A 15,838-nucleotide genomic window follows, 5' to 3' on the forward strand; every position below is an offset into this window, starting at 1 on the left:
CTTTTAAAAGACAATACTGGACACTGGCTCGGAAAATGGATCTCTTTGCATTGCCATTAGTATTCCAGAGTTTCTGGTATTATTTTCGTCCTATATCAATTTTGTTTGCTGGCAGCCCGCAGAAGAAGCCCAAAGTATTTTCCACAAATAATCCTATTTGCAATTAATTCTATAAAACGTAAGATCTCTATGACTACTTTCGATCTTTTGTTTATATTGTCCAGCGCCTTTATTGCTGCTGGACTATCAATGAGAATGCTGATATCGTTACTAAATAGCGGCCTAATCGAAAGGAGTTCTGCAGCTTGCAATAGTGAATATTTCTTTTTAAAAGATGCTGCATTCGTCGTCTAAATTAAAAGTCTCCAATTCCCACATCTTTACAGTAAATACCGCACCCTTTGCCCTCGCTCATTTCAGTTGCATCTGTAAAGATGTTCAGATCCCCGTAACGTATCGCATATCATGTTGAGACATAGTTAGTTCTTATATGGTGTCCAACTGACAATCTGTGTGACATATACCCCAAACACATTTTGCTTCAAGCATATCTATTTTCAGAATTGATCCAAACAAAATATTGTTTGTATTGTTCAAACATATTATGTTTCACCTTAGGCCATACACTGGTAGAAAAAAATTTTAATTAAATTTTCTTTGTGTGGATATATTTTTAAGGTGCCAATTGGTTGCAGCATACTCTTTAGGTCTCTCTTTCTAAACACATATATGTTTATAGGCTACTTCTAAATTAATACATATTTGCATCCAAACATATTAAATTTACAAACATGTTATATCCCAAACATAATATGTTCTAACATATAAATATATATGTCCCAAACATGTTATACTAGTTTATGAACATTATATGCTTGCACTTAAAAATATTGTGTTAAAAGATAAAAATATATTTTTTATACCCAAACATATGAAAAACAGTATTTTTCGTCCGTGTAGCGAGTTCAAGTATTTTAGTCGAACGAGTATGACCTGTCTTCCTGATATGTAGGTATATTAAAACTTGTGATAAAAAACATTATTCGTAAAAACATCTCTTTTTTGTGCATGGCGCACTGAAAAAAATATTGACCTAATATGGAAGATTATGCATCTTAAATTTTAGGACTCGAAATTTACGCAATGCTAAGGACGAAATTCTTTAAAATAATGACATTTTAATTGAAAGAAAGTTTATAATCCTTGTTTCAAAATTTTTTTTCATTAAATTTAGGACACAAATCTTGAAATTTTGCGACCCTCTGTTGAAGTTGTAGATCTTTGAAGTAAGGCAAATGTTCCTTAAAATAAAGAAAAACATTTTTAATTTAAAGAAATCGTCCTTAACGCAACTGACATATTGAATTTTTAAATTTAAGATAAATATTTTTTAAAATATAGGCTAAGACTTATTTTAAGTTTTTGCATCTTTGGTTTAAAGCTTTTAAGAAAACAGTTTTTACTTTGAAGTACTTGCCATAATTTAGATTTTGAAACTGGAATTTGTTTGTACATGCATTCCTTTATTAATATATCGCAAACAGAGAATAAAAATTCGATGAATGAGATCTGTATCCAATTTTAATTTTATCTATCCTAGATTTAAAGCCAGGGAGGTCCCTAAAAAATGTCTTTATTTTAAAGAAGCCGCATCTTTGGCTCGGAATCAATACCAAAATCCTTAAAGAAAGGTCAAAATCTTTGGATCCAAGTAAACTTTTTTTGAGTGCATATATGCCTTTTATGTGTATGCTTAAGTTACTTAAGCATAACATACCCACAAGTTGAGATTGGTATTCTACTAAGGACCCAATATAACCCAATTTACATCCATCAAACATCTTCCGATTTTCATGTAATCCGTTTCAAGGTAAAGTTTGAAAGTTTTTGTTTCATTTAATTTAAAATTGCAAGATTTCGTAAAAAAAAGTGTTCTCCAGCGGCATCCCTAACCATCACGGAAGACAAGAAAAAATGGAAAAATGTTGCTTCCTTGACAGCCTGACTCTATGGCGGTATAAGAAGGGATTCTTTTTTGAATTTCCGGCGAACACCCTCATAATAGCAATCCAGTCTTATGTTAGTGTGAGTTTGATATTATTCCACCTTTTGGGCTAGGCCCTCATTTTCCTTAGTTTCTTAGTTAAACTGCACACTTTTGTTTTTTTTTCAACCCTAAGGAGCGATTTTTTTTTGTTCTTGTGAAACCATAGGCATGGCGCTCCTTCAAAACAAAATTAAAGTACACGTAATTCGAAAATCATAGAAATTCATTGTGAATACTTCGTATGGTTCTGTATTTTCGCATGAAATATTTTTTTAGGCTTTGTTAATGTAAATGTTGCTCTGTCACACCCTTTTCACCATGATTTCATAAGGCAAATATGAGTGCTTGTATTAAGTTCTTTTTTTTTAACAAAATTAAATTTCACTACCTTCTGTGTCTCAATGTGTTTATCTCTTTTCAACTTTGACCATTAAAAGTTGAGAGGCTATGCCATGAAAGATTGCTTGCAAAAATGCCAGCTAACAGGGGTCTGTAGTCAGTTTTATTAAGACAAATGGTTTTGGTGATTGATTTATGAATTGCTGTCCTTTTGCTCATAAATGGGATAGTTTAATATTTTATTAATTTTTTTTTTACATAAAACGGATAAATTTGAAACTTCTGGGATGAAAGACAGGCTTCTTAAAAAATAAAAAAATATATAACTTCTCAATAATGAATACCCTCGCTGGTATGGGTCACGGTCTTCAAGTACATAGGCTACCAGTAAATAGAAATATTGCTATTGATGAAGTAGATACCTGCACCGAAAGAAAAATTACTTTCTTCGGAAATAAAAATGTTGACTTATGATATTCCACCTTGGTTACAAATTATTTTCTTTAAGAGCTTATAAATCTGAATTTATTACAAAGATTGCAACATTTATCTCTAATCTTTTTTCTTTGTGTATAGAGGATATGGGTACGGTATTTCGGGATGCCTCCTGATTGGTTCCTGCGATTTGATTCAAATTCAGAATGTGATTTCACCATGTGTCATCTAACCACCACTACTGCTGGTGGGTATGTTAGATTCGGCCTGGTCGATCTTTCAGCTGTATATACTCGTTTTGTTATACCCTCCATCATAGGATGGGGGTATATTAACTTTGTCATTCCGTTTGTAACACATCGAAATATTGCTCTAAGACCCCATAAGGTATATATATTCTGGGTCGTGGTGAAATTCGGAGTCGATCTAAGCATGTCCGTCCGTCCGTCCGTCTGTTGAAATCACGCTAACTTCCGAACGAAACAAGCTATCGACTTGAAACTTGGCACAAGTAGTTGTTATCGATGTAGGTCGAATGGTATTGAAAATGGGACATATCGGTCCACTTTTACGTATAGCCCCCATATAAAGGGACCCTCAGATTTGGCTTGTGGAGCCTCTAACAGAAGCATATTTCATCCGATCCGGCTGAAATTTGGTATATGGTGTTTGTATATGGTCTCTAACTACCATGCAAAAATTGGTCTTCATCGGTTCATAATTATATATAGCCCCCATATAAACCGATCTCCAGATTTGGCTTGCGGAGCCTAAAAGAGAAGCAAATTTCATCCGATCCGGCTGAAATTTGGTACATGGTGTTGGTATATGGTCTCTAACAACCGTGCAAAAATTGGATCACATCGGTCCATAATTATATATAGCCCCCATATAAACCGATCCCCAGATTTGGCTTGTGGAGCCTCTAACAGAAGCATATTTCATCCGATCCGGCTGAAATTTAGTATATGGTGTTTGTATATGGTCTCTAACAACCGTGCAAAAACTGGTCCACATCGGTCCATAATTATATATAGCCCCCATATAAACCGATCTCCAGATTTGGCTTGCGGAGCCTAAAAGAGAAGCAAATTTCATCCGATCCGCCTGAAATTTGGTACATGATATTGGTATATGGTCTCTAACAACCATGCAAAAATTGGTCCACATCGGTTCATAATTATATATAGCCCCCATATAAACCGATCCCCAGATTTGGCTTGCGAAGTCTCCAAGAGAAGCAAATTTCATCCAATCCGGTTGTAATTTGGAACATGGTGTTAGTATATGATCTTTAACAACCGTGCCAGAATTGGTCCATATTGGTCCATAATTACATATAGCCCCCATATAAAACATTATCCAGATTTGACCTCCGAAGCCTCTTGGAGGAGCAAAATTCATCCGATCAGGTCGCTACCAACCATACCAAAATTGGTCCAATCACACAAAAATTGGTCCATATCGGTTCATAATCATGGTTGCCACTCGAGCCAAAAATAATCTACCAAGATTTTATTTCTATAGAAAATTTTGTCAAAAGTTTATTTCTATAGAAAATTTTGTTAAAATTTTATTTCTGTAGAAATGTGTGTCAAAATTTTCTTTCTATAGAAAATTTTGTCAAAAGTTTTATTTCTATAGAAAATTTTATTTCTATAGAAATTTTTTTTAAAATTTTATTTCTGTAGAAAATTTTGTCAAAATTTTATGTCTACTTTGTCAAACTGAATTATATACGTATTGGATCGATCTTTTTTAATTTAATATATACCACGTATGGACTTACATACAATTTAGAAGATGGTGTTAGGATATTTTAAGATACCTTGCCATCGGCAAGCGTTACCGCAACTTAAGTAATTTGATTGTGTATGGCAGTGTTTAGATGAAGTTTCTACGCAATCCATGATGGAGGGTACATAAGCTTCGGCCTGGCCGAACTTACGGCCGTATATACTTGTTTTTTTTTTGTTCTTAAATATAATATAATAGTTTTAATATAATACAATTACACGGACGAAAAAGACTGTTTTTCATATGTTTGGGTGTAAATATTATATGTTTGGAACTCAATTTTTTAAAACAATATTTTTAAATGCAAGACATATATGTTAATATGTTAGAACATATTATGTTTGGGACATAAAATGTTTGTAAATATAATATGCTTAGATGCAAATATATATTAATTTAGAAATAGCCTATAAACATATATGTGTTTAGAAAGAGAGACCTAGAGAGTATGCTGCAAGTAAAATAATGGAAGTAACCAATTGGCGTCTTAAAAATATATCCACATAAAGAAAATGTCATTAAAATATTTTTCTACCAGTGTATGCCTTATGGTGAAACATAATATGTTTGAATAATACAAACAATATTTTGTTTGGACCAATCCTGAAAATATATATGTTACAGAAGCGATTTTTTTAGGGTGTACGGCCGAATATCGCTATAGGAGACACTACCACCTACTGTGTCCATATTATCAGGAAATAAAGTTGAAAATAATAAAAGTCTTTTGTTTATATGCTTTTTGTGACTGCTGGTTGTTGCATTGATAAAAAAATGACCATATTCGTATATAGAAAACAATAACTAGACCATAAAAGACAATGAAGTCAAATATGCGGCTAAAGAATGAACAAAACAAAACTCACAACAACTGAAAAAATAACGAAAAATCCAAAAGTTTTATTACAAACTTTCGTAGTTTGCCCTTCTGTAGTCGACTGGCAGGACTATTATCACCCGCTCTGACCATAAATTAAACTCCAAAACAATGGTCTGACAAAGGCACAGACACATTAGGACCAAAACAAAAGCATATGAAATACAATTTGTAGAAATAAAGTGCAAAAATATTATCCGTAAAGAGAGCAGTGTACTGCTCATATGAATATCTGAAACATTTTCTAGAGTTGCATATTAAATTTTTAACTTTTTTCCTCTTCTCATTTTTTTATAATCAACAATTTTAGATGTCAACATGGTGGCAGAACCCAAAGCCCATCAAGTGGGCCGAAAAAGGCAAAATGTTAATAAAACTGGAAATGATTGGTGAGTACATCAGAGAAATGAAAAAAAGAAGAAGAAAAGAGGGAGCTAACGTACTAACCAGCGAGTAAAAATATATTTAAAATTGTTTGAAATATGTTATTTTACGACATTTGGCTTTATTATTAAAACTATTTTAGTCCTAATCTCTCATTTACAAAGACCGGTAGGAATGCACGGCCTAGTCTTTGTACAAAGCATTTTAATAATCATTTCAAAGATTTTTGTATTCTCCTTCAAAGGAGAGATATTAGTCTGAGATCACATAAAGTATACATACACTCAAAAACAAAAAGCCAACTCTCTATTTCACTAAAGCCAATTTAACTTTATTTTAGTTCATGGAATTATTATGTTTCGAGAAAGTTTCCTTTACTCTAATAATTTTTTGCGTACGTTAGTTAAATTAACTAAAACAAGTAGATACGGCCGTAAGTTCGGCCAGCCCGAAGCTTATGTACCCTCCACCATGGATTGCGTAGAAACTTCTACTGAAGACTGTCATCCACAATCGAATTACTTGGGTTGCGGTATCACTTGCTGATGGCAAGGTATCTTAAAACTTCCTAACACCGTCTTCTAAATGTCAAGGTAGTCCATATGTGATATATATTAAACTAAAAAAGGCCTATTAAATACGTATATAATTAAGTTTGACAAAATTTTCTATAGAAATAAAATTTTGACAACATTTTCTATAGAAGTAAAATTTTAACAAAATTTTCTATAGAAATAAAATTTTAACAAAATTTTCTATAGAAATAAAATTTTGACAAAATTTTCTATAGAAATAAAATTTTGACAAAATTTTCAATAGAATTAAAATTTTGACAACATTCTCTATAGAATTAAAATTTTTACAACACTTCTATAGAAATAAAAATTTGCCAAATTTTCTATAGGAATAAAATTTTGACTAAATTTTCTATATAGAAATAAAATTTTGACAACATTTTCTATAGAAAAAATTTTCTATAGAAATAAAATTTTGACAAAATTTTCTATAGAAATAAAATTTTGGTAGATTATTTTTGGCTCGAGTGGCAACCATGATTATGAGCCGATATGCACCAATGTTTGTTGATTGGGGATCGGCTATATATAACTATAGACCTACACCCAGAAAAAAGTGACCCCTTCTTTAAGTTAAAATGAACTCATTGTGAAGAAAGTTGAACTTCGTATAGCGCCAAAGACATTTTTATTTGTTTGAACGATGTGATTTTAGTAGAAACTAGGTATAATGCTTTCCATATATTAGTTAACATTTTCCTATATTTATGTACCACTATACTACAGAATGAAAAAATTTAACTGATTTGAATTCGTATATGGAATGATTTTATTGAAATTTTTCATTCATTTGGACAAATCTTACACATTTGTGGTAAAACTTTTACTTCATCATTAGAACTGCTTACCTTCGTTTTTAAATACAATTTTATTTATTTATATAAGCAATTTTATCTTCAATAAAAGACATGTTTTATTAATATATTGAATATATTTATTAAGAATCAACAACATCGAATCTCCTTGAAATATTAGTTTATTATTCCGCTGTTTCCAATTTTCATGTGATATTATCAACTGTAAAACGCACTTTTTCTTCTTCTTGTACTTTTCACTTTTAATAAGTTGCTGCCTAACGATTTTGTCCTCCTTTTACAATTCCAATACCTACAAATATAAAAAATCATAAACCATTTTTGTAACAAAAGGTTAGCGTCACTGAATATTACCTGATAATTGAAGATTCCAAAATGAAGACAAATGAAAGGGTTGTTATTCTGCTGGTGTTTTCTTTCTTTATATACCATCACGAACACTGATAGATTTATTTTCAAAAAACGGAAATTTTTCTCACTAATTTAAAATAATAAATATTTTATATATTTTACTTGTTATTTATTATATTATTTTACAATATTATTTTTTAACAATCTTTCCGTATACCACAACAACGCGATTCCAACTAAAACAAGTATATACAGCACTAAGTTCGGCCGGGCCGAATCTTAAATACCCACCACCATGAACCAAATATTAGGGTTTCTTTTGAAATTTCAGGAGGGCTTGAGGACTTGGGGACACTTCCCAAAGATAAATTTAAAGATTTCACCTATGAGGACTATATCAGATTCTGGATTTATAAGAACCATTTTTGTTTGAGTTTTAGAGGAATCATTAACATCTCTTGTAAGTGCGCAAGAAAATTATAAAATAACGTCTTGATTTGAAATCTTAAATCTGTAGAAGTAAAATCTGGAAATTTTGCATTGAGTTTCAAGCAATTTTCATAATCAGTGCGCCTTCTACACCCTCAAGAAGTGAAGTCGGTCTATATGGAGGCATTACCAAATGGACCGATAAAAACTTAATCCGATACACGTTTTTGTGAGCCTAAAATACCAGAATATTTACAATTTCAGGCATATCAGATAAAAACTACGGTTTCTAGAAACCCAAGGAGTTAAATCGGGAGATCGTTCTTATGGGGGCTATACTAAAATATGGACCGATACTCACCATTTTCGGCACACCTCTTTGTGACCCGAAAATACCTCTAGATTTCCAATTTCAGGCAAATAGGATAAAAACTTCGGATTCTAGAAGCCCAAGAAGTAAAATTGGGAAATCGATCTATATGGGGGCTATACCAAAATATGGACCGATACTCACCATTTTCGGCACACCTCTTTATGGTCCTAAAATACCTCTAGATTTCCAATTTCAGACATATTGGATAAAAATTACGGTTTCTATAAGCCCAAGAAATAAAATCGGGAGATCGGTCTATATGGGGGCTATACCAAAACATGGACCGATACTCACCATTTTTGGCACACCTCTTTATGGTCATAAAATACCTCCAGATTTCAAATTTCAGGCAAATTGGATAAAAACTACGATTTCTATAAGCCCAAGACCCCAAATCGGGAGGTCGGTTTATATGGGGACTATATCAAAACCTGGACCGATATAGCCCATCTTCGAACTTGACCTGCCTGCAGACAAAAGACGAGCTTGTGCAAAATTTCAGCACGATTGCTTCATTATTGAAGACTGTAGCGTGATTACAACAGACAGACAGACGGACAGACGGACATCGTTATATCGTCTTAGAATTTCTCCCTGATCAAGAATATATATACTTTATATGGTCGGAAATCGATATTTCGATGTGTTACAAACGGAATGACAAACTTATTATACCCCCGTCACCATTCTATGGTGGTGGGTATAAAAACAACCCACGCGTAAACATATCGATTATACCCACGCGCAAACACATCGATTGCGATGACAGGTATCGATTACAGGTAGACAATAGAAATATAGGAAAATTTCCTATATTCTAACAAGTGTGTTTCCTTAAGTTTTGATTGGATTGCATACTTCTTAGTACGAATGAACTAAAATATTTTTCTATGCCAAGTGTTGTTAGTATGTATGAAAAACTTTCTATTATAAAGGAAGTCGCAATTATCATTTTATAAGAAATTTTACTAATTTTGAGGAAACTTGGTTTTAGTTCGGGTTTTAATTATTTTTACGAATGCTTTGTTATCGGTGAATAAAATTTTCTTGTTCAGTAGTAAATTCTTATACCCAGCGAAGAAAATAGTATGAGTAAAATTCCATGCCTTATTCTAGTTAATGAACTATTCCTAACTGCTTACAGTATAGGATTTTTTTACTGAAACGAGTAAATTTTATTATTTCTCACAAAAATTTACCTTAATGGAAATAAAATGGATAAACTATATTGATGAAAAATTTTTCCTTTAGTTTCGAAGGCACTTTTTTCTGGGTGTATATGGACCAATTTTGGCATGGTTATTAGCGGCCATATACTAACACCACGTTGCAAATTTCAACCGGATCGGATGAATTTTGCTTCTCCAAGAGGCTCCGGAGATCAAATCTGGGGAACGGTTTATAAAGGGGGCTATATATAATTATGGACCGATATGGACCAATTTTTGCATGGTTGTTAGAGACCATATAACACCACGTACCAAATCTCAACCGAATCGGATGAATTTTGCTCCTCCAAGAGGTTCCGGAAGTCAAATCTGGGGATTGTTTTAATGGGGGCTATATATAATTATGGACCGATATGGACCAATTTTTGTATGGTTGTTAGAGACCATATACTAACATCATGTACCAAATTTCAGTCGGATCGGATGAAATTTTCTTCGCTTTGAGGCTCCGCAAGCCAAATATGGGGATCGGTTTATATGGGGGCTATATATAATTATGGACCGATGTGAACCAATATTTGCATGGTTGTTAGAGACCATATACCAACATCATGTACCAAATTTCAGCCGGATCGGATGAAATTTTCGTCTCTTTGATGCTCCGCAAGCCAAATTTGGGGATCAGTTTATATGGGGGCTATATATAATTATGGACCGATGTGAACCAATTTTTGCATGGTTGTTAGAGACCATATACCAACACCATGTACCAAATTTCAGCCGGATCGGATGAAATTTGCTTCTCTTTTAGGCTCCGCAAGCCAAATCTGGAGATCGGTTTATATGGGGGCTATATATAATTATGGACCGATGTGGACCAATTTTTGCATGGTTGTTAGAGACCATATACAAACACCATGTACCATATTTCAGCCGGATCGGATGAAATATGCTTCTGTTAGAGGCTCCACAAGCCAAATCTGGAGATCGGTTTATATGGGGGCTATATATAATTATGGACCGATGTGGACCAATTTTTGCATGGTTGTTAGAGACCATATACAAACACCATGTACCAAATTTCAGTCGGATCGGATGAAATTTTCTTCTCTTTGAGGCTCCGCAAGCCAAATCTGGGGATCGGATTATATGGGGGCTATATATAATTATGGACCGATTTGAACCAATTTTTGCATGGTTGTTAGAGACCAGATACCAACACCATGTACCAAATTTCAGCCGGATCGGATGAAATATGCTTCTGTTAGAGGCTCCACAAGCCAAATCTGGAGATCGGTTTATATGGGGGCTATATATAATTATGGACCGATGTGGACCAATTTTTGCATGGTTGTTAGAGATCATATACCAACATCATATACCAAATTTCAGCCGGATCGGATGAAATATGCTTCTGTTAGAGGCTCCACAAGCCAAATCTGGGGATCGGTTTATCACAATGGACTGAATAGTCTAAGTGAGCCTGAAATTTAATCGGGCTGCCACTTTAACCTATGGGGGCTATATATAATTATGGACCGATGTGGACCAATTTTTGCATGGTTGTTAGAGATCATATACCAACATCATATACCAAATTTCAGCCGGATCGGATGAAATATGGTTCTGTAAGAGGCTCCACAAGCCAAATCTGAGGGTCCCTTTATTTGGGGGCTATACGTAAAAGTGGACCGATATGGCCCATTTTCAATACTATCCGACCTACATCGATAACAACTACTTGTGCCAAGTTTCAAGTCGATAGCTTGTTTCGTTCGGAAGTTAGCGTGATTTCAACAGACGGACGGACGGACGGGCGGACATGCTTAGATCGACTCAGAATTTCACCACGACCCAGAATATATATACTTAGAGCAATATTTCGATGTGTTACAATTGGAATGACAAAGTTAATATACCCCCATCCTACGATGGAGGGTATAATAAAACAAAAAGATTTACTAAATTCGTACTTCTCACAAAATAGTTCAATATTTCTTTAATTTTTTTAAATTTTACCAAAAATGCGTCCATCATGAACTTCGTATGTCACTAAAGACATTCTTGCATTTTTGAACTCCATTTTTTTCCGTCAAACTACAAAATTTTCTTTAACAAGTGAAAAAAATTATGTATGTCTAATAAATTTTCTTAAATTTGTCGAAAAATATTTACTTATTTTTGTGATATCCACACAAAGAAAATTTCATTAAAATTGAGCCGACGAAAATTTTTCATTGATACAATGAATCATTTTCATTCATATAATATTCGTTAATAGTACGAAACGTTTCGTTGACTAGAAAGAACAGAAAATTTCTAAAATTAACAAAAAGTTTTCTTCTTGGTGGGTTCACTGTTTTTCCAGTGTATACTCGATTGTTGGTAAATTCTGAGTCGATTGATATTTTATTGGTTATATCAACCACCAAAACGAAAGAAATAACTGACAAATTATCTAAACATATAAAAATAATGTATGTTAACTGCTCGAATTCCAACTAACCATTTCTCTGGGTGTAAAAATATTAGTGTAATGACAACATTTTTGAAACCGGACAGTCCATTGTCATATATAGACCCCATATAAAGAGCCTCGTGGAGGAGCAAATTTCAATCGAACCGGTTTAAATTTATTTAGCCATGTTAGTCTATTCTCTCTAATAATCATGTGGAAATTAGTCCATATTGGTTCATAATTGTTTAGAGGATTTTCTAAGCCTAACATATACCACGTAAATACGGTGAAAGTTTGACCAGGCCGAATATTCCTCCATGAATTGTGTACAAAGATCTCCAAAGACTCTAAAGACTCCACAATCGAATTACTTGGGTTACAATTACCAATGACAAGGTATGTTAGACCTTCTTAACATTGTCTTCTAATTTGAAAGGCAGAATCAATACATATATACAAATCTTTAGTTCTTTTAAGTTTTTCATATGGAAGAGTCTATAAATGGCCAGAAAATAATAATTATAAAATTGGAAGCACCTCAATTATAGTGTCCATATTTTACACAGGCGAAAAAGACTGTTTTTATACCCGCCACCATAGAATGGTGATGGGGGTATAATAAATTTGTCATTCAGTTTGTAACACATCGAAATATCGATTTCCGACTATATAAAGCATATATATTATTACGTTTTTATATTTAGGCGTTTTTAATTACCCGACAATTAAAACACAGTTCTTTTAAATAACGACAATCTAAAATTTATTTACTATGACTTCACACTTTAAAATTCGTTCACACTGAAGTTATTCGTTTGACGCTTTAATTAAGACTGACTCGTTAGCAGCATGCGAGCGCTTTTATATATGACGGTGTGGCAATACGAGAACATTCTGGTAGCACTACAATATTCTGGCAACGCCAGAACATTCTTAGACAATGCTAGAAGGATCTACGACCATTAAGTTGTTCATCTGGTGGCTGCCAAACACATCCACACTCACATAGATATATGCTCGCATTACTACAACAACAACAATGATGACAATAGACAATGAGATGAAATGAGAATGCAGAATAACAAAGCAAAGGGGTTGCTATTCTATGAGAGAGTAGGAACTAACATTTCGGTAAGCAAACAAAAGAACATAAAAGAAATTCAGGAAAATACTAGAAAATGAATAGATGATTCCAACAAGTGATAGCGAAATTTTATCGTTACAATTTGAAATTTTAAATTAACGGAAACTAATTTAAATAAACTTATATCTATAATTATCAAATTCGTAACAATATTCTTGATCAGGGAGAAATTCTAAGACGATATAAACATGTTCGTCTGTCTGTCTGTTGTTATCAAGTTACCGATTTCAATAATGGCGCTATCGTCCTGCAATTTGGCACAGATTCGTGTTTTGTTTGCGCAGGCTATGGGCTATATAGCTCCCACATAAACCTAACCCCCCCCCCCCTCTCTGATTAGGGGTCTTGAACTCAGAAACCGTATTTTCTATCCAATTTCCCCGAAAATTGGAAATGTGGGAGTATTTGAGGACCGAATATGGCGCATCGGTCCATGTTTTGGTATAGCCCCCATATAGACCGATCTCCCGATTTTACTTCTTGGGCTTCTAAAAACCACAGTTTCTATTCGCTTTTCCTGAAATTGGAAATCGAGAGATATTTTAGGACCGTAAATAGAAGTGCCGAATATGGCATGCATCAATCTATGGTTTGCTATAGCCCCCATATAGACCGATCTTCTGATTTTGCTTCTTGAGCTTCTGGAAACCGTAATTTTTATCCAATTTTCCTGAAATTTTAAATCTAGATGTTTTTTAGGACCGTAAATATGTCTTCAGGAAATGGTGAGCATCCGTCTATGTTTTTTGGTATAGCCCCCATATAGACCGATCTCCCGAGTTTACTTCTTGGGCTTCTGGAAACCGTAGTTCTTTGTCCAATTTGCCAGAAATTTGAAATCTATAGGTTTTTTAGGACCCTAAATAGGTGTTCCGAATATATTGTGTATTGGTACAGATACACAATAAACTCGCCCTCCGATTTGTGGTCTAGATTCTGTAGGTTTTTCAGAACCACAATTAGGTGTGCTGAAGTTAGTGTGTATTGATGCATGGTATAGCACCCATACACCCTCAAAAAAAGATCGCTTCTATAGCATATACACCAAAAACATTTAGCTTCAACCATATACATTTTCAGGATTGGTCCACTACTATTCTGCACAAAGTTGTAAGTGCAGAATTCAGCGCTACCTCTTCTAAACGTGTAAGTAGATTCTACGCCCGCTATAAAGGGCGACACACTTAATAGTTTTTATACCCTCCACCATAGGATGGGGGTATATTAACTTTGTCATTCCGTTTGTAACACATCGAAATATTGCTCTAAGACCCCATAAAGTATATATATTCTGGGTCGTGGTGAAATTCTGAGTCGATCTAAGCATGTCCGTCCGTCCGTCTGTTGTAATCACGCTAACTTCCGAACGAAACAAGCTATCGACTTGAAACTTGGACAAGTAGTTGTTATTGATGTAGGTCGGATGGTATTGCAAATGGGCCATATCGGTCCACTTTTACGTATAGCCCCCATATAAACGGACCCCCAAATTTGGCTTGCGATTGCTCTAAGAGAAGCAAATTTCATCCGATCCGGCTGAAATTTGGTACGTGATGTTAGTATATGGTCTCTAACAACCATGCCAAAATTGGTCCATATCGGTCCATAATTATATATAGCCCTCATATAAGCCGATCCCCAGATTTGACCTCCGGAGCCTCTTAGAGAAGCAAAATTCATCCGATCCGGTTGAAATTTGGTACGTGGTGTAAGTATATGGTCTCTAACAACCATGCAAGAATTGGTCCATATCGGTCCATAATTATATATAGCCCCCAATAAATCGATCCCCAGATTTGCCCTCCGGAGCCTCTTGGAGGAGCTAAATTCATCCGATCCGGGTGAAATTGGGTACGTGGTGTTAGTATATGGTCTCTAACAACCATGCAAGAATTGGTCCATAACGGTCCATAATTATATATAGCCCCCATATAAGCCGATCCCCAGATTTGACCTCCGGAGCCTCTTGGAGGAGCAAAATTCATCCGATGCGGTTGAAATTTGGAACGTGGTGTTAGAATGTGGTCTCCAACAAACACGCAAGAATTGGTCCATATCGGTCCATAATTATATATAGCCCCATATAAACCGTTCCCCAGATTTGATCTCCGGAGCCTCTTAGAGGAGCAAAATTCATCCGATCCGGGTAAAATTGGGTACGTGGTGTTAGTATATGGTCTCCAACAACCATGCAAAAATTGGTCCATATCGGTCCACTTTTACGTAAAGCCCCCATACAAACGGACCCCCAAATTTGGCTTGCGGAGCCTCTAAGAGAAGCAAATTTCATCCGATCCGGCTGAAATTTGGACCATGGTGTTGGCATATGTTCTCTAATGACCATGCAAAAATTGGTCCATATCGGTCAATAATTATATATAGCCCCCATATAAACTGTTTCCCAGATTTGATCTCCGGAGGCTCTTGGAGGAGCAAAATTCATCCGATCCGGTTGAAATTTTCATCGTGGTATTAGTATAAGGCCGCTAATAACCATGCCAAAATTGGTCCATATCGGTCTATAGTTATATATAGGCGATCCCCAATCACACATGGTTGCTACTCGAGCCAAAAATAATCTACCAAAATTTTATTTTTATATAAAACATTGTCAAAATGTTATTTCTATAGAAAATTTTGTCAAA

General features: G+C 34.5%; 1 protein-coding gene across 1 annotated transcript in view; it reads left to right on the plus strand.

Moving 5' to 3' along the window:
- The window catches only part of LOC142236207 (uncharacterized), a 78,060-nt gene that overhangs the window by 11,880 nt on the left and 50,342 nt on the right, over positions 1-15,838 (plus strand). Inside the window, exon 3 of the mRNA XM_075307473.1 lies at positions 5,806-5,884. Within this exon, the coding sequence (XP_075163588.1) occupies positions 5,806-5,884 (79 nt within the window). The remainder of the gene's footprint in view (positions 1-5,805; positions 5,885-15,838) is intronic.

Source organism: Haematobia irritans, chromosome 4, assembly GCF_050003625.1.
Source record: "Haematobia irritans isolate KBUSLIRL chromosome 4, ASM5000362v1, whole genome shotgun sequence".
NCBI classification, from domain to species: domain Eukaryota; kingdom Metazoa; phylum Arthropoda; class Insecta; order Diptera; family Muscidae; genus Haematobia; species Haematobia irritans.